Source organism: Heterocephalus glaber, unplaced genomic scaffold (genome assembly GCF_053883595.1).
Source record: "Heterocephalus glaber isolate CG9 unplaced genomic scaffold, H.glaber_assembly_v1.0 deba00001662, whole genome shotgun sequence".
Taxonomy (NCBI): domain Eukaryota; kingdom Metazoa; phylum Chordata; class Mammalia; order Rodentia; family Bathyergidae; genus Heterocephalus; species Heterocephalus glaber.
The window spans coordinates 11,082,973-11,107,437 of record NW_028258403.1 but is presented as its reverse complement, the minus strand read 5'-3'; the positions used below and the strand labels follow the sequence as shown (position 1 = coordinate 11,107,437).

Genomic DNA, 24,465 nt, shown 5'->3' with positions numbered 1-24,465 from the left:
GTGTGCCAGAGAGACCAGGGGGAAAAGGTAGACAGAGGTTTAAGCACACTTCCTTGGACTGGCTCCCTGGCCTCTTTTGGCAACAACCGCTACGCAAGTGGGTTTGGGCGACTTGCTATTTGCAATCCCCCTCAGACACTCTGACCGTGAGCCCCACAGGGAACCACGGGGCTCAGCGTTCCTGGGTGCATCAAGTCACCTCGCTTGTAGAAGAAGGTAGCCCTGGAGCGCTTGGAAGAAGTGGCCGGGACTCCAGGGACTGGAAGTTCGCAGCCCTGGGCAGCTGGTCGCTGGAGGGCCGTCTGGCCGCTTTCTGGGCAGCGGGGCCGGCGGAGACCAGGTCCCGGCGGGAAGAGGCAGGCCGCGCCGGCCCAGGCGGCTCTGAGCCCCGCGGCTCGGTCCCGCGGCGGGGGCGGCGCCCGGGCACCCCGAGGCCACCGCGGCCACGGCTCCTGCAGCTCGGGAGCCCGCCGGGTGGTGACTCCGCAGTGCCCGCCCCCAGCTGGCGTCCCCGCCCCTCACTGACCCGCGGCCCCGGGCCTCAAGCGCGCCGCGCGGCTGCTCTGGGCGCTCGGTCCTCCCCCGAGCTCCCGGCGGCGCGGTCCTCCCGCCTCGGCCATTTTCCCCGCTCCCCTCCCGTCCCCTCCCGGCCTCATCCTTCGCCCTGCCCCCGCGCGGGGACTTTCCCGGAAAGTTTTTATTTTCCTTCTCGGCTCTCGGAGAAAGAAGCTCCTGCCTGGCTCCGCGGCTGCAAAACTTTTCGGCCGCCGGCCCCGCGCCCGGGCCCGCGCCCCCGAGCGATGAGCGCCCCTCCTCTGCTGCGCCCGCCCAGCCCGCTGCTGCCCGTGGCCGCGGTCGCCGCCGCCGCCGCCACGCTGGTGCCGGGGTCCGGCCCGGGGCCCGCGCCTCTCCTGGCTCCCGGGGCGGCTCCGGCGGGGGGCGTCTCCTTCCATCTGCAGATCGGCCTGAGCCGCGAGCCGGTGCTCCTGCTTCAGGACTCGTCCGGCGACTACAGCCTGGCGCACGTCCGCGAGATGGCTTGCTCCATCGTGGACCAGAAGGTAAGCCCGGCGCCCGGCCCTCGCGGCCGCGCAGCGCAGGGGGCGCTGCACCCCCGCCCCAGGCTGAACAACTTTCCAGCTCCGGCCGCGCGGACCGGCGCTCCCGGGTGGACGCCTCGCCGTCTCCCTCGCCCTGTGGCACGTACTCCTGTTGCTCACTGCCCTCGCCCATCCGTATTTCTCTCCCGCCTGCACCCTCTTCACCCATTTCCATCCCTTCCCTCCCATCCCCAGGCATCTTGCCCTCTTCTCCGCTGCCACTCCTCATCCCTGACGCTTCCCGACCTCCGCCCCCCCGCCCCCGCCCCTTCCCTCCGGACCCCAGACCAACGCATTCCTGGCGCCGGCGCCCTGGTTTCTGCCCCGGAGTTCCCCCGGGACGAGGCCGGCACCACTCCCTTCTCCTTCAGCACGCTGTCCCAGCTTAGATTGATGCTGAGGAGTTCCTGGAATGACCAGGGACCAGGAATTTCTCACCTGTCAATTAAGCTTTTAAAAAAGAATGATTGACTCAGCCAGCTGTGAAAACAACCGACCAGACCACAGTTATCTCAAGTCCTTGCCATCTTTTAATACCATCTCTTTGTGAGGATGGAAACAAATTTTCCAACAATAAGACCTGAAAGTTACGGCCTTCCTGTTTTTTCATTCCCGGGTCACTGGGAGTGCGAGACTGAAGTCCAGAGTGATGTCCAGGAACAGTTAGATTAAGGGCTGTACCCTCAAGTCTGAGGTTGTGGAACGCTGGACAGCAAAAGCAGGTTGGAACAGGCTTATTATCGTGGGGTCGGCCACCCCGGGAGGGCCTGAGTCTTCTTAACACTATTAGTGCAATTCTGCATTCCAGGTTATCTCTGTAGCCATCCAGAGGGGTTGCACAGACTGGGGTGATAAGGTGCCAGGGGAGGGGCTGTGGCGCCAATGGTCTTAGTCCAGTCAGTGCCTTTGGGGGAGGAGTCAGAGGTCGCGAAGGGTGCTGAGTTTCTGCCCTGGAAGACTGGCTAGTACTCACTCTTTAAAGAGCTCAGTTGAATAGTCATGCAGTTTTTTCTTTACACTATTTGGAATTGGGTTTGTGAAACCTTGAGGGCTGTGAATTGTGACCCTTGAGTACAGGAATGTTAGGAACAGCCCCAGGGAAAAATCATTAATCTAGGAGGTTGTGAATGTTCTGGAGACCAGACTAAGTGCCAGGCATTTTTATCTAATTATTTTAATATAACTTTCAACTGTTTGCAACTTCTCTTAAAGTTTGCCAGTTTTGCCTAATGCTGGCACAAGTCATATCCGATTCCTCATTCATATTGTGGAATGTCTATTTGGGTCAACAAGGGCAGACTCCTAGGTACTCGGTTTGAAAGCCTTACTTTAAAAATGATATCTTGCACCAATTTCTGTCTGTAGACTAGTTAATTAAAAACAATGCTCATTAAACATACAAAGTTCTCAAAAGATACATGCAATTCTGTCAAATTTTAACTTACCTAAATTCTAAAGACAGTTTTGAAGTGTTAGAGAGTGTTCATATCAGGTCAAATTAATATGGACAGACTTGAAAACACGCATATCCTGGATGGAGTTCACATGTTGGGGCTTTGGATGGAGAGTGGATTCTAGCTGTTTCAGTTGCTCCTGAGAGAGACTCCCTGGGGAGAGTGATTGGAAAGTAATAGGAGAGGGCCAGCAAGTATCTATGGGACTCAGCAGGCTGGGGGTAGTGAGCAGGGTGTGCAGGGAAAGTTGTTATGGAAAGGCCTTGTGATTAAACTCATAACTAGAAGCCTCAGTAATCTTCTCACAGAGATAGCATACCAAGGCCATCTTGAAAGACCTATTGATGTGTGGGGGATGTTTTAGAATAGCAAAAATGTTATGGCAGAAAGAAGGCTGGAGTTCAGTCCCGAGCTAGTTAGAACTGGAGCCAAGCTCTGGGGGAGACACCTGAAGAAATACTAGAAAGGGAAAATTATCAGTCTTGGTGACTGATTTATAAGGGAAATCTTTCCCTTTTGTATTTATCTCAGTCGTTCCTCTGTTTCTAAAAGAGAAGTTTGAAAAGTTTGCTTGGAATAGCCAAGGTACAGATCTTACTTTGATTGTTTTTAAGGTTATGAGTGAGATATTTAGATGTCAGTTTGAGTTATGTATTCGCAGACTATATACTGGATAGTGGGATAGGCAGAAGATCTTTTCAATTCATCCATCTGTCCATCTCCATTTACCAGTTTCAGCATGCATTATTACCCTAGGCAAAAACAAGATTAGGAGGGCTGGATGTCCATCATAAGGTATCAGGGATCTCTTTACTTTTTGACAGTGGGAATGGCAAAGACTGCTAGTGTAGCATTAAGGAGGTGGGAGGAAGTCTTTGTGTCTTCTTTTCAGGTTTTCTTGAAGAGCCTTATGAAGACATCATCTGTGAGGAAGGGTGAGGAAGATGAGGCGAGGAGGGGGAGGGGAGGGGAGGAGGAGGAGGAGGAAGGGAAACAAGGAGAGGAAGGGAGAGGGAGGAGGGAGAAAGCGGGGGAGGAAAATGGATGTTTCAAGTTTGAAATCATTTACAATTTACCATGTAGGCTCAAGACGTGGAGCTTTACAGCAGAAAGTTTTCTCGATTTTTCTGAGTCCTCCATTTGTTTTAAGATGTATCAGAGGTTTTCCATACAATTTGTTCAAGAGCTCCCTAAATATTAACATAGATGATCCTAACTTAAGTCTTTGGAGGTATTAGCTACCAGTTCTGTTGATTTCAGCAATGAGTAACTGAAGTGTACAGAAATGAGTAAGGGAGATGCTGAGAAGCTCATCTTTAAATTATTATTGTTATTTAGAATTTATAGTTTTTCTTTAATTATGTAGCAGACAAAACTGTACTTGAAAATCTTTGATGGTAATTTACCAAAAAACTTTTATTTTAGAGTAATGTACCATAAGTACTGAATTATAAAAGTAAAGATTTTTTACATCTTTTAGTTTAAATGAGAAAATGTAGTCTTGCTTTTTTTGTATCTAACAATGTATGATAATAAGATGTTATTAATCCTTTTTTTGAAAGTATTGATCCAAAGTTTTATTTATATTATTCTTATTTCTTTATTTCACAAGCATATAATATCAAAGCCTGGTTGTTTATAAAGATATGTGAATTATGTTAATTATTATGCCTGATTATTATTTTAAGGAGAGTGAAAAAAATTACAATGATTGAATTCACTTTGAAATTCTGTGACTTTATGCCAGCAAAGGAACCTTGAATATATAGACTGAGAAGAAATTATTTTGAAGCAAGGAACATCATCCTAAAGAGTGAATTAGTTTGTTTTACAGCATACCATCTACACACACACACACACACACACACACACACACACACACACAATTTTTTTCTATAAAAAAACAGGCAGTTTTAATTTAGGGTTGTGTGGTGTAATTATATAACTTTGATTTTTGCTTTATCTTATTAAAAAGACCAGCAATATTTTCTTCTTGAATTTTTGTAAATTGACTAATAACATCTGTAAAACTCCTGGTATATGGTTTCACTTTGCGTAGTCATCTTTTTGGCCAAAGAAATGGAAGAGTGAGATTGAGTAGAAGACAGTGTAGTACTTAAACAGTGTCAAGGTTAGAGCCTGGATTTGAGTCGTGTTACTTTTCTTGTAATTGCTTCATCTTCTTAATTGCACATTGTTTTCTTAACAGTTGTAGTGTCATTTTAACCCTTATTATTAATTTTCAATGCTCTTATTTCTACATAGATTGAGGAAGCTGGAAAAAACGAGGTAGGCCAACCCAACATCTATAGAACACAAAAATCCTTTCAATCTAATGTTGATCTTTCGGTTTTAAGTGTCTATTTTTAATTCTAATTTTGTATTTGGCCATATTGTACATCTGCTGATTTCTGATTTAATGATGAAGTATAGAATTTGTCATTTTATTAAGTGGTGCTTAAGTAATATTAAAACTGTATATTTAAAACAAATTTTTCTTTGGGTTTAATAGCATAATAGGATTATATTATGGCATCATGTATATAGTATATGTATTGTATATTATAGTATACAAAACATAAGTGTACCATACAGATTGAATATACTTTATCCTAAATGCTTGGGACAAAAAAATGTTTTGGGATTTGGATTCTTTTGGATTTTGGAGTTTTTGAACATACATAATGAGATAGCCTGGGGATGAGACCCAAGTCTAAATGCACAATTCAATTCAATTTGTTTTATATGTACCTTGTATTAATAGTCTAAAGATAATTTTGTATATTTTTAGTGTGCCTGCTTGTGACTACAATCAGTCATATGAGATCAGGTATGGAATTTTCTAAAATAACATCATATTGGTGTCCAAAAGGTTTCAGATTTTGAAGATTTTTGCACTTGGGGTGCTCAGCATGTGTATGTATTATATGAGTAATATGTGTAGTATATTATCTAAGTGTCTAAGTGTTTTGAAAATATATTTTAATAGTCTGATTAACCATATATGGCCTCCAGATGCTGAAGTGTTGTTTAATATTTTGTGTAGGCTGTAAAATGTGGGGTCCCATTATATATTTCACTATCTCAAAGAGAAACTCTAACTTTTCTGTTAGTACAGTCAAACAAATCTTATCTTTAGGTGTATACATTTAACAGTTTTTACAAGGAGAATATCCTATGAAACTCTGAAGAAGTATTCAGCCTTCTTGACAGTCTTTGGTGTTTAAAGAGTTGGTTGATTGACAGTTTTGACAAATACATGAATTATCGGGGACAATTAGATTCAAGATTGAGAGAGATTTGAAAGACAAAACTACAGAATGTATGTATGAATGTATGGTGGTGGTGGGGCGAGTGGAAAGTTATTACTACAGTTTAAATGCTTGCCCCATAAATCTGTACTCTTTGACTGCACTTTGTTGTTCAATCTTAACTAATCTCCTATCTGCAATCTCCTATGTAGGATCTACTATTAAGGGAGATTTATGACTTTATCTTTCCAACTTTTATTACTCATTTTGAGCTGATTGCATGTACGTCTTTACCAGTTTATGCACAGATGATTTTATTAAACAGTACAGAAATTTGTAAGTCTATGAATGTGTGAATTTATCCAAGATTACTTTAAGTGTTAATGATAACATGCATGGAGGATTATTCATACTGCCGGGGAAATATGTGTGAAATAATTGGTATCGTTTAAGGCTCATTTTGTTAGTGCCTTGCTAACAAAAGAAATGTGTGTTTATTATAGTATTTTTATCTCAATATATAAATAAAATTATAATGTTAGCAATATGGGTGTACAGCCCAGGTAACATTTTTTGAAACATCTCAAATCCCAACCATGCAAAATTCCTTGAGGATTAGTCTGTTTACGCTACATTACTGAATAAAAAACACATTACTGGTATGAGTAAAACATATATATCAAGAAATGAGTAAAATGATCAAGATAGCAGGACTGGATTCAGACTTTTTTTGTTTTTGTTTTTGAGACAGTGTTTTGCTATATAGTGCAGACTGGCCTTGAACTTGCTATGTAGCTGAGGTTGGCCTCCAACTTGCTGAGATCCTCCCGCCTGCCTCAGCAACCCAAGAGCCAGGATCATCGGTGTGCACCACCACACCCAGCTTCAGACTAGTTTAAAAGTGGCTAAAGTGCAGCCCCATGGGAGTCAATGATGCCCTTAATATTTGTTGCTTTGTTTGTGTATGTTGGGAATAAGTAAATTTCTTTTGACCTCTGACCGCTTACAGTCATGTTGGCTAATGTGAGGCCTGAGTGCAAATGTGAAAAGAGAGGTAAAAATACAGAATGTTTTTAAAAATTGTGTTCATCTTTTAGTTTCCCCAGAATTAGAGAAGTTTTGAAAATGAGATTTCAGTATCATTAGTCTTTCCTTAATGTTGGAGCATGTTGGAACGAAACAGTTTTATTTTCTTGCTTTGTATTAATGGAGGTTAGATACAAAGAAAATGATTATTTTGCTCATATATATTCAAAATTATTTTTGTCCTATGTAAGAATATGTGAAAATTTCTCCTGGGATTACTTTAATGCCATCAGCCAATCATTTTTGTACCATTAAAAACCACTAATGATGGCATCACTTGAAGTTATTTGGCAGCAGAAAGGACAACAACACAGTTTCTTGATCTTTTGGTCTCATGTGGAAAATAGACGAAGATACAAAGTCTTTAATTATATGACCTCCATTGGCCATTGTGGAAAATCACATAATTTAAGTAGTTGTGAAGGCAAGAATTGTTGTAAAAATACATATATTCAGAAACAGTTATGCCCACCCAAATTTACAATTTCCTGTATAGAAGTTTCTTCCAAAGTTTCAAAAGGTTTTATTTGGCACAAGCCACGGTTGATACAGCAGTTTAACAGTGTTGGCAAATATGAAGCTTAGAGTTTTAAACATGTAATCATGAGGGAATTTTTTTCAGCTTATTTTGGTGAAAAGGAAAAAAAAATACCCTTCACTGTTGCATTGGCATCTACTCTGACTAAAGCACTGATTGATGAGGAATTTGTTGAACTTACTGTTTGTATTTAGGCACAATTTCAAGAATTCCCAAATGCTTCTTGCATTAATTGTCATCAGTCACTTTTTCATATCTATATTATTGAAAAGTATGACTATGATAACGAAAATACTAGTAAAAAGTATGCATGTGTGTAATGAACTGTTGATAATCTAAGGCTTTATAGAGTAGGGCACTATCTTCTTAACAAAAGAAGCATATCATATATTTTTTTAGCTGGCATTGTCTTTTTCTGGAGAGATGACTTTTCATATACCATATCCATCTGTGGTTCAGATAGTTGGAGGACTGTGACATATAAATGAAATATTAAATCTCGAGACCACTGAAGCTTGCTTAAGTGTATGAAGTCTTAATTTGAGTGCTTAGTTTATCATGTAAAGTGTAGAGATTGCTTACTTGTAGTGATTTAAACATCTACCATCAGCATGAACTTATTTTTCAGTTTGTCTGCTATCATATCATATCAACCCTGCCTATGAATTGGCATATTAGATAGATTTTGAGAAAGAACTGACAGTATATCATGTAATATTCTTGTACAATCAGAGAGATGGGGAGAGTAACAATTGAAGGCAAAGCTAAAAGGTTGAAATATAGAGTATAATGATAAATTGCAAAAGATAGAAAAATGGAACATTAGATTATAGGGTGCATATTGCTCATTTAAGCAAGGATTTTAGCTTTTGTGAGCAAGTGAGCATTGCTACTTAATAGTGCCACCTGAAAATACTTTAGTAGCTTTCTAATCAAATTGTATATGTGGTACACATTTTTGGTTTCATTGGGATCATTCCAAATTAGTGATTTTAGACTTTTTGAATTTATTTTTTATTACATGTTTGGAGTACATAATGTTTGTATTCTTTGTGTGGAGTTGGTACTTGTACATAACACATCTTTTTTTTGTTTTGTTTTGTTTTGGTACGGGGGATGGATCTCGGGACCTTGTGTTTGCAAGGCAGGCGCCGGAACCACTGAGCTAAATCCCTAGCCCAACATATCACCTCTTAATTCCTGTTTAATCCCCTTTCCCTCCCCTCTCTCATCCCTCTTTCCGTCTCTTGATCCTTTTTTCCCATTTGAGAAAGATCTATTTTCTTACTTCCTATTATCTATTTTTATTTTATTCTTTTTTTATAATTTGATTTTCTCATATAAGAAACAATGTGATATTTAAGCTTGTGTGTCTGATTTATTTCACTTAACATTATGGTCTCAAGGTGCATCCATTTTCCCATACATGATTCAAGTTTATCTTTATGGCAGAGTAATACTCCATGCCACATTAACTGTATCTATTCATTTGTTGACAGACATATAAGCTGTTCCCATAATATTCACGTTTTTTTTATAACTCTGAGTTTTCAAAATAATTACATTGAGTTTCCTTTCTAACACTGCAGTACAAGGTGATTCTACAAAGTCTGCCCATCTCTGAGCTTTATTAAGGTATAATGATGTTGTTGCTTGTATCTAGATGTTCTCCAAAGGCCTCTTGCACTCATAGGTGAGGCTTTCGGGAGGTGACTGGGTCATAAGTGTGAGAATATGGATTAAGAGTATGTGATACTGGATTAGTCACTGATTGGTTTAGCATATTTTTGTGTGTGGATGATGGGAAATCCCACCCTGGGTGTGGGTAGCATCAAACAAAAGGCTTGTAGCCTGAATGGAATAAGAGAGAAAGAGAGCCTTACTGCATGCTGTTTCCTACCTTTCCTGTCATGATCTGTTTCTCCTCTGCCGTGTCACCGTGCCTTGGGGCCAGACAACTGTGAACTGAAACTTCTACAAAGCTGTGAGCTGAAATAAACTTTTCCTCCTTCAACTTGTGGGTGTCGGATATTTTGTCTGAGTAAGGTGGAAGTAACTAACATAACTGATCAATAAAAACTATATACATTATGCTGTAAAATGGAATGTTTTGGTATGTGTGTATTGCAAAATGATTTGATTAAGTTAATCAACAGTTATTACCTCATATCTTTATCATTTTTTGTAGTGAGAACATTTAAGATCTACTCAGTAATTTTTATACAGTATGCAATTATTAACTATTGTCCCTATGTTGTAAAATATATCTTCAGAACTTATTCATCTACTGTAAATTTTATTCCCTTGACTTAACTTCTACCCAATCTCCTCCATTCCTAGAAACCACTATTATTCTACTGTCTGCTTCTAGATTTCACATGTAAGTGAGCTTACATACTGTTTATCTTTCTGTGCCTAGCCTATTTCATTTATCCTCCAGGTTCATCTACATTGTCGCAAATAATAGGATTTTCTTCTTTTTTAAGGCTGAATAGTTCCACTGAGTGTATGTATCTCACATACTCTATTCATTGGCTGATAGTTCTTATGTTGATTCCTCATCTTGGTTATTGTGAATAATGCTGAAATAAATGAGTTCAGAGTATCTCTTTTGTCATAACTGATTTTATTTCCTTTGGATATATACCTAGAAGTGGGGTTGCTTGATCAGATGGGAGTTTTATTTTAATTTCTTTCATTATTGCTATGCCATTTTCCTTAGTGGCCATCCTAATTTACATTCCCATCAAGAGTGTACAAGCGTTCTTTTTTAACTCCATTTTCCGTAACACTTGTTATCGTTTGCTTTTTGATAATAGCTATTCTAATAGTATGAGGTAATAACTGCAGTGTAGTTTTAATTTGCATTTCCCTAATGATTAATGATGTGGAACATTTTTCATTCATTAGCTGGTCCTTTGCATGTCTTTTTTTGAGAAATATTTATTCAGGTCCATTGCCCATTTAAAAAAAATAAAGTTGCTTGTTTTCTGGCTGTTGACTTGTGTGAGTTCCTTATATGTTGCTGATAATAGGTTCTCATCGAATCCTTCTTCACTGGGATGACCCATTAGATAGTTGACTATAATTTGTAACCATTGTGACTTGGCTTATTGTTCCATTATTCTCTCGCTTTATTTTTCTCTGTCAGTCTTCAAAATATAGAAAATAACTCATTGTTGTTCAAAATATACAGTGATAGAACTAGTTCATGTAAAAGTCTTAAAACTGCGTGCTTTTGGATGGAGGCCAGCCTAATTTTCATTCTTGGCTTTCCATTCCCTTGTTATTTGAAGTTCTTCTCTGTCTAAGCCTCAGTCTTCCACTCCATGAATTGGGGACAGACTCTCCCTCTAAAGGCTATTTGCACTTCCCTCAAAGGGGATGAAAAAAATGTGATTACAAATCCTTTAACATTTTTTAGAGCTTAATAATACCCTATTTCTTTCTCAAAAGTTCATTTTTTAACTTTATAAAGTAACTGCAGTATTTATTTATTTTTCCATTAAGTTTATTGCTACATTTTAGGTATAAAATACAGTTACATTGATCATTGGGATCTTGTACCTTCACATGACATACCTTAGTTCTTATTTTTTCCCCATTCCCCTCCTCTCCCTTCACCCCCTCCACCCTTCCCTATTTACAAAGACTTTGTTTCCATTTTTTTCCTTTTCTCATATTTTTTCTTTTCCCTTCTTTCCTTTCCCCTACCCCTCCCACTTCCCCTACTCCTTTAGACCTTTTCTTCCTATTACACAATATCAATTATACATACTTTTAAAATTACAATATCAAGATTTAGAGGACATTACCACAGATTTTATAGAATTTAAAAGGATATAGAAAGCATATTACAAAAATCTTTTTTGAAATAAATTTGACAACTTCTGTGAAGTACCTTGGAAGACAACTTAATGAAACTGACTCTGGAAGAAATATAAAATTTGAATAGCACCTATTAAAGAGAGTATATTCCTAGCTTGCAAACCTACCTATATGACAACAACAGGCTCATATACATTTTAACTGATAAATTATCTCAAACATTTAAAGCAGAAAAAAGAAGGAACATGTCTTCCCTCATTTTAGGAAATCAACACTGTGCCAATACTAAAACTGGATAAAGATAATAGAAGAGAAAAGTATGAACATAAATGAAAATTTGTTTAACAAAACAAATCATTAGAAGTCCAATCTGGCAGTATTTAGAGAGTGGTTTTATTATAGGGATGGCAGTGTTGGTTCAGCATTGGAAGATCCACCCCCAAAAGTCATCATTTTAACAGAGGAAAGGAAAAAACCATATGATCCTCTCAGTAGTTGGAGAAAAAGTATTGAACTAAATTCTACAGCTGTTCATGGTAAAAGCTATCAGGAGACTAGAAGTAGAACAGAACCTTCTCAACAGATTAAAGACATATACTCCATACTTCCAGCAGAAACACCTTATACGAATGGAAAAGATACAATGCTTTCTCCCTAAGGTGGGGAACAAGGGCAGATATGTCTACTCTTCATCTGTCAATTCAACTTTGAATCATAGGCCCAAACCGAAATAGTCTGGCAATAAAAATAAACAAATAGCATAGGATTGGCAAGGTAGAAGTAAAATCTTTATATGTAGATGAAATGATCACCTACAGAGATAATACTAAGAAATCTCTAGGAGCTCCTAGAACTTGTATTTGAATTTAGCAGGATTAGAAAACACGATATATATATATATATATATATATATATATATATATATATATATATAAATTCAGATCTATGTATACTTGCTATAAGTGAAGAATTGGATGTTGAAATTCAAAAGTTATGTAGGAGTAAAAGAACCTGGAAAAGTAAAAAAGTGTTGGAAGACATTTACTACCTAAATTTAAGACTTCTTCTAAAGCTACAGTAATTAAGGCAATGTTGGCGTAAGGAAAGACATATAGATCAATGGAATAAAACAGAGAAACTAGAAATAGAGCCACACATATATGGTCCACTGATTTTTGAAAGATAATTTAACATTAACATTTTATAGAACATAAACTAAACTCAAGAGCAGAGGAAAAGATAATGTTTTCAACAAATGGTACTAGAACAACTGGTATCTATATGTAAAAAAATTAACCTCAAACCTTTATTTCCATACATAAAAATAACTTGAAAGGATCTATGAACCTAAATATGAAAGGCTAAAACTATAAAACTTTAAGAAGAAAGAATAAGGGAAAATGTTCATGAATTTAGGGTAGGCAAGAATTTCCTAGAATACAAAAAACATGATGTATAAAAGAAAAAAAATTGGAAATGAGATTCCATCAAAATTTAGAACTTTAAAAGACATCGTTAAGAAAATGAAAAGTAATCCTTAACCAGAACTTATTTATAATAGATATAACCTATGACCAGAATATATAAAGAACTCTTACAGCTCATTAATAGACAACCCAATTAAATAGTAGATACAAGAAGATGATAAATAGTCAGTACAGCATAAGGAAAGGTGTGCAACATTAGAATCAGAAAAATACTAATCAGTACAATAACAAGATTATATTATACACTCATTGGGTTGATTAAGTTAAAGGTTTTAAAAGAACAAATGTCAGTTTAGGTGTGAACCAGTTAAAACTTTCTAATACTGCTTATGTGAATGTAAAATGATAAAACCATTTTGGAAAACAGTATAGAAATTTCTTGTATTACTGTTAAGAACCAATAGTTCTGTTCTTAAGTTTTTATTTAAGAGAAATGAAAACACATGTTCACACATTTGTACATACAGGTTGATTGTCCCTTACCTGAAATTCTTGGGACCAGAAGTGTTTCAGATTTTGTTTTGAAATCCACTTGATCTGCAAAGAGGACAGCTACTCCTGCTTTATTTCAGGTTCCTGTCGCATGGAGTATTGTTTTCCACCCTGTAACTTTCAGTCTGTGAGTTTCTTTTTAATTTAAGTGTGTTTCTTGTATGCAGCATATTGTTGGATCTTGCTTCTGGACCCATTCTGGCAGTCTATTTCTTTTGATTGGTGAATTGAGACCATTAACATTGATAATTACAAGTGATACATATTTTGACTTATCATTATCATGACTTTTTCTTTTTGTTGGATTCTTGCCCTTTACATTTAATTTGATGTCGTTCCTGATGGATTCATTCTTCTGGGCTTCCTGGGGTCTTGATCCTTGTTGTCTTTTCCTAGGATATTGTCTAAAAGTTTGTGGAGTGCTGGTTTGGTATTCATGAAGTTTCTAAGGTGCTCTTTGTTATGAAAGTATCCTATTTCTTCATCAATTTTGAAAGATAGTTTTTCAGGGTACATCAGTCTGGGTTGGAGGCTGTTTTCCTTTAGGGCTTGAAATACATCACTCCAAGCTCTTCTTGCCTTGAGGGTTTGCATTGGGAAGTCTCCTGTGATTCTGATAGGCTTTCCTTTGTACATGATTTGTTTCTTTTCTCCAACTGCTTGTAGAATTTTGTTCTGTTGGGTCTCTGGAATCTTAACTATTATATGCCTATGTGTAGATTTTTTTTTATCAAAGCTAGTTGGAGTCTTATATACCTCCTTTATCTGTATGTCAAGTTCTTTTCCCCTGCTTGGGAAGTTTTCTGCCATCACTTCTGTGAACAGTTTTTTTTTTCATGTCATCTGCATTCTCTCCTGTTTCTTCATTGACTCTAATCAGTCTTATGTTATTCTTCTTTGCATCATCTAGCAGCTGCTGGATTGATTTCTCATGGTCCCTTACTATTTTAAAGAAATTTTTCTTTTCCTGGTCACTAATTGCAATCTTATCTTCTATATCTGAAATTCTGTCCTCACATTGGCTCATTCTGCTGTGTAGAATTTCAATGGAGTTTTTAATCTCCTGGAAATCTGTTTGCATTTGTTTCATGGATTCCATTTGTTTCCTGTGTTGGATTCCATCATGTTCCTCAGCTCCACTATTTTTTTTATCTGTGTCTTCTTTAGATTTATTAATCATGTCTTGCATTATGGGCACAATCTGTGCTGTTATCTGAGAAATTATTTCTGATTTCATTTTGTCCAGATCCTCTTTCATCAGCAGTTCAAGACGTCCAGGTGGTTGAGTATCAGATTGTTCCATCTGGTTTTCCTTTGGGGTTGCCTTAGGTGATCTGGAAGTCTAGTTTTGAGGCTTATGTGTCTTCTCATTTCAGCAGATGCAGCCTGCTGTGCCTTTGTTGAAGTACCTTTTTGCTCACCCAGTGGTCTTCAATTCTCAGCAAGCCACAGACCTGCCTTTTCTCTGCTGCTCACCAGTACACTCATTCCTGGGTTCAGAAAGGTGGCCTTCTGGAACCCTGAGCTGACCTGTTGCCTGGGCAGTTTTTTGCTTGAGGCCTGTGCACACTTGGGATGATATCTAGGTGTGCCACTGGCTAGGGCCCCTATGTAGCTGTTGTCTGGGTGGGTCTTAGGCTGGGGGCTGCGCACCCCAGTTCCTGTTCTGTGAGCAAGCTTCTGGCTAGGGTCTCACGCACTTACTCATGATATTGGGATGAACCTCTGGCTGTTGCTTGTGTTCCTGTGCAGCTCTTTTCCAGGCAGGCCCTTGGTTTGAGCCAGTGTGTCCCAGTCTCTGGGATTAGGGCAGAGCCCTGGCTGGGATCTGCTTGCAGCCACGCTGCTCTGGTTCACACCACTGCTCCCCCAACTAACGTGGTCTAGTGTGCCTTTATTGTAGAGATTTTCTTCACTTTTCTGGTGGACTTTAATTTTCATCAAGGGGCCTCAGAAAGTCCCTCTTTCTGTTGTTCACTTCCACTCTATCTTCTTAAGCTCAGAACAATGTCCTTTATGACCCTCTGGGGTGTGCGTATGGTGGCCAACTGTAGTATTTAAAATTGCTATAATCATACTCTTCAGTTGATGACATAGTTTTTTTTTTAAAGCTCTTGTGTTTTGTTTTAGTTTGCTTTACTATTTGTTTTTTAAAGCAGGTATTAGAGGAACTTGCCAATGTATGAAATGTTGTAACTTGAAAATTGAAGCTTGCTTCAGTAAATAAAATGTAATCACAGAAATAATAGATGCTCAAGACTCAATTAAAACAGAAAACATTTAAATAAAGATCTGAGTCTATCTGCCTTTTCATGGACAATGGAATATAAAGAATATGAATATAACCAAAGATTGATTTGACATGATATATCACAAAAAATATTTATACATCAAATGAAATAGTAATTTATTCAAGTATGAAATCCATGTAGGAGTAAAGGATAGTTTTTCATGAATTCTTTTATAAGTTGACTTTAAGTATATTTTGCTTGAGATATATTCACTACAGTTACATCAGTGTAAATTTCAATCTTAAAACATTTTCCATTAATCATTAATAAAGATTAATTCATTAGTTTAAAGTGTTAATAAAGATTTTCCAACTGTGAGTGTTGGACGTACTAAAAATATCAAAACTAGGATATCTAAATCAGTCATATTAATGGTATAATAACTAGTGGTTTATTATGAAACTTACCTCTGTTGTGAATGGGTGTCTATAGCCAGAGAGAGACTAGCCTATTGCAGGTGCTTGAATTAACTTCCAGAGATTTTGATTGAATTAGGCCATCTATTACTAGTCAAATATTTATTCAAGGCATTATTTCTCAACCATTTTTATCAATTAAATGTCAGCATTTCCTCACCTTTCTTTAAGGTCCTCAAATTATAGAGAAATGTTGTTAGGCTCAATGTCTGGTATGGAAATCTTGAGTGAGATCAGAGAATTCTTATACTTTAAAGTGGCTTTTATCCTGTGCAGAGTTTTACCATAGGATTCAGGGAGGTATATCCCCTAATGGCTTCAGAAAATATGACCTAGGGACTAGGAGGAATTTGGAGACGCCCAAGAATGAATTCTCTGCTGCAGAAAAGAGACTATTGGGGGTGGGACAGGAGCTTATCCATCAAGAGAAGCAATAGTCCCATATTCATTCCTGGAAGCAAGCATTACCCTGATTCCAAAACCAGAGAAGGATCCAACCAAAAAGGAGAATTACAGACCAATCCCTCTAATGAACATAGATGCAAAAATCCTCAATAAGATACTGGCAAACAGAATGCAGCAAATCATCAAGAAGCTTATACACCATAACCAAGTTGGCTTCAAACCAGGGATGCAGAAATGGATCAACATACGCAAATCAATAAATGTAATACACTGGATTAACAGAGCCAAGGAAAAAAAAAACTATGTGATTCTCTGAATAAATGCAGAAAAAGCATTTGACAAGATTCAACACATATTCATGATAAAAAACCCTACAGAAAATTGGTATAGATGGTCTTTATCTCAATCTGATAAAAGCCATCTATGACAAACCAACAGCCAACATCATACTAAATGGACAAAACCTTCAACCTTTCACTCTAAAATCAGGAACAAGATAATGATGCCCACTGTCACCACTCTTGTTCAGTATAGTTCTGGAAACATTAGCCAGAGCAATTAGACGAGAGAAAGAAGTAAAAGGAATAAGGAAAGGAAAGGATTATGTTAATAAAAGGAAAGGAAGAAGTTAAATTATCATTATTTGCAGATGACATGATACTCTACATAGAACACACCAAAAACTCCACCAAAAGACTTTTAGATTTGACAACCAAATTCAGTGGCATAGCTGGATACAAAGTCAACACTCAAAAACCAGTAGCCTTCCTGTACATGGATAACAGACTCATGGAGAGAGAAATTAGAGAAACAATCCCTTTCACAATAATATCCAAAAAAAGAGAAATACTTGAGAATCAATCAATGAAGGAAGTAAAAGACCTCTACATTGAAAACTATAGTACTCTGAAAAAGGAGATTGAAGAGGATATCACAAAATGGAACGATATCCCTTGTTCATGGATAGGAAGAACCAACATAGTGAAAATGGCCATACTTCCAAAATTGTTATACAGATTCAGTGCAAGCCCAATCAAAATCCCAACAGCATATCTCAAGAATTAGAAAAAAAAAATCCTAAAATTCATTTGGAACCAGAAGAGACCTAGAATAGCAAAGACAATTCTGGGCAACAAAGGCAAGGCAGAGGGTATCACAATCCCTGACTTTAAATTATACTACAAACCTACTGTGATAAAACAGCATGGTACTGGCAAAAGAACAGATCTGAGAATCAATGGAACAGACTAGAATATGCAGAAACTACTCTAGACATACTCACCCACCTTACCTTTGACAAAGGAGCCAAAAACCTTCATTGGAAGAAAGATAAACTCTTTAATAAATGATTTTGTAAAAACTGGCTTTCCACATGCCAAAGATTGAAACTAGACCCATATCTTTCACCATTCACTAACCTAAAATCAAAATGGATCAAAGATCTAAATATTAAAACAGAAACACTAAATCTACTGGAAGAAAGAATAGGTAGAAAGCTTGAGGACATAGGAGTAGGCCAAGACTTCATGAACAAAATCCGGACCATGTGGGAAATACTACGAAGAATCAACAACTGGATCCTCATCTTACTAAAAAGCTTTTGCTCATCAGGAAAAACTAACAGAGTGAAGAGACAACCCACAGCATGGGAAAATTTCTTTTCAGGAGCTATTCATCAGATAAAGGACTATTATGTAGACTATATAAAGAACTCAAAAAAGTCGGACCCTCCAAATTTAAAGACCCAATCCAAAAATGGTAATCTGAAATGAAAAGACACTTCTCAGATTCAGAATTAAAAATAGTAAATAAATATGTGAAAAAATGTTCAACATCACTGGTCATTTGTGAAATGCAAATTAAAACAAAGCTGAGATTCCATTTCACTACAGAAACAATGGCTGCAATCAAGAAATCAGCTAATAACAAATGCTGGAGCTGCCATGGGGAAAAAGGAACCCTTCTTCACTGTTGATGGGGGTGTAGACTGGTGCAACCTCTGTGGAAATCAGTGTGGACATTTCTCAAAAACTAAAACTAGAGGTTTCATTTGACCCAGCTACACCTCTTGGTATCTTCTTGAAAGAATTAAAAGCATCATACCATAGCCATATATGCACACTTATGTTTATGAGCACAGTTTGCAATAACTAAATCTGGGAAACAGCCCAAATGCCCATCAACTGATTAGTGGATAAAGAAGATGTATGTATTTTTTATACCATGGAGTATTACTCTGGCATAAAGAAAGATGAGCTTCAGACATTTATAGCTAAATGGATGGACCTTGAGACCTTACTCTTAAGTGAAATAAATTGGACACACATGTTTAAACTCTGTATTGTTTCTCTGGTGTGAGAAACTGTGGAAATAAGGACTGAAATGTATAATGGATGTTGGAAAATGGGAACAAAATGTTCAAATGGGAAGGGGAACAAAGGATGAGGGAGGGAGAAAAGAACGAAGGGACAAGAACAAAGTGAAAATAGAAGGAAAAAATGGAAACAAAGGTTTTGTACATAGAAGAGGGGGCTGGAAGGGGGGAATGGGATAAAATAAAATTTATTTTAAAAACTCCAACAAGAGAAAGGTGAGGTCTCCTGTCCATTCAGAGTCCTCCATATGGTTTCTGTCTTGTAAAGCTGGTATTCTTAGCACTTAGCATTCTTTAAAGGTGTTATGAGTCACTGTCCTTGGTACTGGGACAAAATACTCCACACCTGTAATTTAAAGGGGTGGAGGCTTATTTTGGTTCATAGTTTTAAAAGTTTAAGTCTTTGTTTGCTAAGCAATGAAACAGCATGTTGGAAGAGTCTGGGCAGAGGAAAGCAGCTCACCTCATGGCAGCCAGAAAGGAGAGAGAGAAGGGATGTGCTGGAGAGGGAGATAGACTCTCTCAGGTCACACCCCGGTGACCTGCCTCTTCTGACCAGACCCCACCCACAGCAGCACACCAGCCACTGAACTCACCAGTGTGAGAAATCACCAGTGAATATATAGCACTCACATGTTTCAGTCACTGTCATAAAACCCTGCCTCTGAATGCGTGAGGCTTTAAGGGGCCATTCTCAATCTAAACCTTAACAAATGGTGTGGCTTGTATCCCTGACACAGGAAACTGCAACTAAGAGCATGCGTAAACAACAGGATTATAATTAGAGATTGTTCAGTCTACTTAGACCCTCAATGACAGTAACCCTAGAGGTAAAAAACACTTGACCAGGAACAGTAGTCTGAGGCTAATAGCTGCAGCTTTCTTACCGTCTAGGAATGGTGTTCAGTTCCGCTTCATTGATGACTTTGAATCAGTGGTGATGAAAAGACCTGAACAGGCTCACGTAGGCAAAGCCTGTGGGATTTTAAGACTAGTGGCACCTGAGGGCAGAAAAGGGCTGTGACAGCAAAGCCTTTCTGTGGATTGAGTCAGCAGGAGTCCACTAAAGAACTCACAAGCAGCAGTGGTGAGGAGAGATTGAGGAGGTCTTGTTAACAAATGGAAGTTTTATGAGTGTCTCAAGAGAGAACTTTGAAGAAGCAACTTCATGATGACCTGCCTGTGAGAGGAAGAACTTGTTCCAGGAGCACTGGGTCATGGTCAGCAAGTTTCCTGAGCTGCCTCTGGAAAATTCCATGAGTACCAGAGGAGCTTCAGTTGTCTGTCTCTTATGATGCAGTGGCCAGCAGAGGGGAGCCTCTAAGAACAATAACTTCCTGACATCGACCATGTGCCAGTCTTTAGTGTAGGCTTTTCATATGTCATTTCTGACGCTCACAGTGCCCCTTTGCTTCAGTCATCTCATCTCCATGTTAAGAATGAAAACACTAAAGGTCAAAGAGGTTAAATCATTTACCCTGGATTACGCATCTGCTAAGTGAAAAGCAACCTCCCTTCCCCCAATACTTTATTCCTGCTGGAATGGCCATAGTTTTGTCCAGAGTTTGGAATTAGCAGGTTGTCTGGGGGGGAGGGGCAGTTTGCTAAGTTTTATATTGGCCGAGGTTTACTACACGTTAATTTAAATTACTCCTTAGTCCAGAAGGCTTCCCTCATCTGGAATTTACCTCCTGATTAGTGGTTGGGTAGAATCCTAGTCATTTTGTATGCCACTACCACTAGCATTCCCTTATGAATGGGAAGAAAACCTCCCTCACATGTTTTTTTTTGCTACGGGGGATTGAACTCAGGACCTTGCAATTGCCAGTCAGGTGCGGCGCCGCTGAGCTACATCCCCGGCCCTTTCCCCTTGCACTTTTGATAGCTAATGAACATTAGAAATGGTCTTTCACTAGAGCTATTTAGTGCATTGGAGAAACATTATTTCCTGTTTTAGACACTCCTCAATCTTGAGGAGTCATGTAATCTATGAAGCATCTAATTGTTAGTAGTATTTTTAAAAAATAAGAAATAGTTTAGGTAGCAGCGTTGATTTGGATTTTTCTGGCATTATACTCGGGTAACAAAAAATTGTGGGGTTAGCTAAACCTTACCCATCTTTAAATTTTCAAATATCATTTGTCTCTCAAGAAGTTTATTACCTTATGTGATAAAATTGGCTGTTGTTTCAAAACAGTTCTTTCTATTGAGATGTAGGGACATAAGTGTTTTGGAAGAAGAGAATGTGTTTAGGCTATGTACTGATCATTATGGCTCAAAACTAGTGGATATAAAGAATCTTTGCTACCTGTAAATCAATGAATTATTCTTGAATAGTACACTGATTCTGAGTAAATTCTGAGAAAATAATGAAGAGTCCTTAAGTAAAGTGCCTTTCAGTACTTGCTTTCATTTGAGAAGTTGTATTTGAGTTGCCCATTTGCTTAAGGGTCATGTTTTGCAAACATGCATACTCTTTTTTATAAATTTTATATGTTTGCTTGTTTATTTGTCATTTGTGAGTGAACACACCCTAAGGTGAATGTAGTTCCACTCATGCAAAATTATCACAAGCCAGGCAGGAGATTTCTTTCCACTTCTTTAGTAGTGCTTGTCAGCCTGAATTGTGAATTGCCTTTCATTGTCTGTGTGCAGCGCTAAGGTCAATACTTCCCTTGTAGACTAATTGTACTATCACGGGCTTTGCAAAAATATAGTTGTATATTTCAGATAGACATGATTTGACCTAAGGTACATTCTTAATTCGATTCAATTCTAAAGGTTCCTGCCCTGAGAGACTACTGTGCCACATATAGTAAAGTCATTATTCCTAGTGGGCTGGAAAGGTTCCTGAAATGCTGCCTTTCTTTGATATAGTTGGAACTTTTGAAGCTTTAATATGATGAACAAATTACATAGAGAATTTTCTTTTGACATAACTCACCGGTAGTTCCATGCTAACAGAAAGCAGCCGAACTTTTCAGCTGTACTAGATATCTGAATTTGATAGATGCCTGCTAGTACTGCACCTTGCAATCATTATTTTGAGAAAACCCATCTTTAAATAATAGAACACAGAGCATCAGTTGTTGTATCTATGAGTAGTAGGGTGGATCTCTCATGGGTGGCTTTTCTTTACTGAATTCTAACTGCTGAGAAATAATTGATTAGTTTCAGAAAACAACAGAAAGACTCTGAGCCCATCTCTATGATAGATGCTAATTTCATCTACAAATGGGCAGTGGGCTCTAGTTACCTAGGTTATAGATTTTTGGAATATTTACATAAATGTGATAGCTTGCATAGACTGTCAAAGAATAAAAGACCAAATTTTGCATGATCTATTATTGTTCATTTTCTTTCAAAAATAATAGAGAATAAAGATGACTATACAGTGAGGATATACTAATAGAGAGGAGTTAATCTAATAACGTAAGTTAAATAGTGATCGCATTCCTATTTCACTCATGAAAATTCTGGTTGATGTCTATTGTTTAGGAATTCTTTTAAATTGTGTGTTCACTGATAAAAACTGAAATTTTAATTTAAAAACAGAAAACTTTTACTCAGGGCAGAGAGTTTATAACCTTTAACCCCAAATCCTTGTACATAAAAGCAAAATGTACATAATTTATTTCTTAGAAAGTGTCATCAAATTATATATGTCAAATGTGTCATTTTGAGGCATTTTTTCTAAATAATTAAGCTAAAATGAAAATACATAAAGACCTGATTTGGGTAGAATATTATTCTTTTTGACAAAAGTTTCTATATAACTTAAAGATGAAAAGTTATTTATAAGTTTTTCATAAACTGCTGAAATTTCACTTTGAACATAGTATCTAAAGTGATTTTAGTTCTTCTCCAACCGATTAGGGTAGATCAAGATAATGTGCAAGATTTATATCATACAGAAAATCCTTTGCTTACCTGTTAATTCATAGAGCCTGTATCAATTAAAGCAGGTAAACAGAAAGATCTGCTGTGAAGTTTCAGCACCATTGGCAATTATCACAAGGGAAAGTATACTGAGTCAGATGCAGAAGGATAACATTATTTATAGTAGTTTCACTTATGATATTGTGTCTTTTGGAGACAGTAGATCATGGTTAGCAAAAATGAAGAAACTGTTCGTGAAAGCCCTTGAGAAATAAGAAATCTACTTTTTATTTAAAAATAAGTAGGCAAAGAAGGGAGATAAAATTTTGCAAATTGCACTGTTCTCAAATAACAGCATATAGGCTACATGTGAGCCTCAGTTCTTTTATCTATAAAATGGAAGCAACAATTAAGTTTCTGGGTCAAGGTCACCTGGCAGAGAACCAGTTGCTTGTCAAAAAGTGGTTCACTGGGAAACAAAGTGACATCGGATCTTTTATACTTCATATTTTCTTCAGATGTTCACAGGCATAGCCTAGATGAAGCAAGTATGTGGTTTTCTATTGGTGAACATACAGTTGAAATACTATTAAGGTTATAGGTTTTGAAATCATACTATTAGATAGTTCTGGCTCTTGAAAAATAATGGAAGCCAATAGTGTAAAGCCACTTCAAACGGAACTTAATTTTGTGCAATAATCTTTGTTTAGAGTTTTTCCCACATGGTGTAGTTTTTGTACTTTAATTATTTTTCTTTTATTTTGAAAATTACAATAAATGGCAAGTGGAATGATGAACTTTAAAGATGTCTACATCCTCACCTTTGGAACCTGTGGGCCTTAGCTTGATCAAGAGGGATCTTGTAGAGTAAAGGCTGTGAGAACAGGAACTTATCCTGAATTGTTTTGGTGTGCCCTGTCCAATCACGTAAGTCCTTTAAAGTGAACAGTCTTCTCGAAGGTAAGACAGGTGAGACAGAAAAGTAGGAAGTGGGAAGAATGAGAGGGATCAGATTCCCTGTTGTTGACTTATGAGACGAAGAATGCTATGGTCCTTTTGAGAAAAAAACAAAAAAACAAAAAACAGGAGAAGTTAGAGCTACAGAAGGAGAAGATGACACAAGAGGTTAGAGTGATTCCAGAAAGGGAAAATGAGCCCAAGAAATCAAGTGAAGGTAGAAGCTGAAAAGGAAAGGAAAAGCTTTCTCCTCTATAGCATCTGCAGAAGGAACCACACCTTTACCTTGGCCCGGAACCTGATTTTGGTCTTCTGATCTCCAGAACTGTAAGAGAACAACTTTATGTTTTTAAAAGTCACTGAGTCTGTAGTAAGTTGTTATAGCAACAGTAGGGAACAGATACACCACATTCACTGCAGAAAGGTGGGAGATTTACATCAACTCCCAAATGGCTCATGCCACTTAGAGGTAAACACAGTTCACATTTTGGTAAATGTCTACCCAATTTTTTTCCATAAATAAATGTGCTCATGATAACATGCACATCCTTCCATTTACCTTTTTCACTTGATACTTTGTCTTTCATTGTCAGTTTTTAAATCTAAAATGTACAGTGTTCTTGGGCTTGGGGGGTAGTTTTTGTGTGAAGAGAAGACTTCAGAAATTTATTTTGGTTTTAGAATTTAATACTCAAGTTTTTAAAGTTACAAGTTTTACTCTTGTTAATCTTTATAGTACAACTAAAGATACTTAAAAACAATCTGAAACATTTTCACAATCACACATGAAAGCTTTTGAAGAATTATGGTGTCCTTTACAAACTCGATTATTTCAGTGCTTTCAAAAGTATTTAGTTGGATTTCCAAATTATATTTGATTTCCTTTATATATTTCAGTTACCTGCTT

General features: G+C 37.9%; 1 protein-coding gene across 8 annotated transcripts in view; it reads left to right on the top strand.

Moving 5' to 3' along the window:
* Window positions 1-541: 541 nt before the first annotated feature.
* Prkd1 (protein kinase D1) overlaps window positions 542-24,465 on the top strand; it is a 314,640-nt gene continuing 290,716 nt past the window's right edge. For 2 of the 8 annotated variants that reach the window (XM_004864045.3, XM_004864046.3), the window contains exon 1: window positions 543-1,061. In XM_004864045.3, coding sequence (XP_004864102.1) covers window positions 801-1,061 — 261 coding nt within the window. In that variant the 5' untranslated portion in view covers window positions 543-800. Of the gene's footprint in view, window positions 1,062-5,345; window positions 5,385-24,465 lie in introns of those variants that run through there. The other 6 variants (XM_087197068.1, XM_013065311.3, XM_013065310.3 and 3 more) reach the window with 5 other exon arrangements.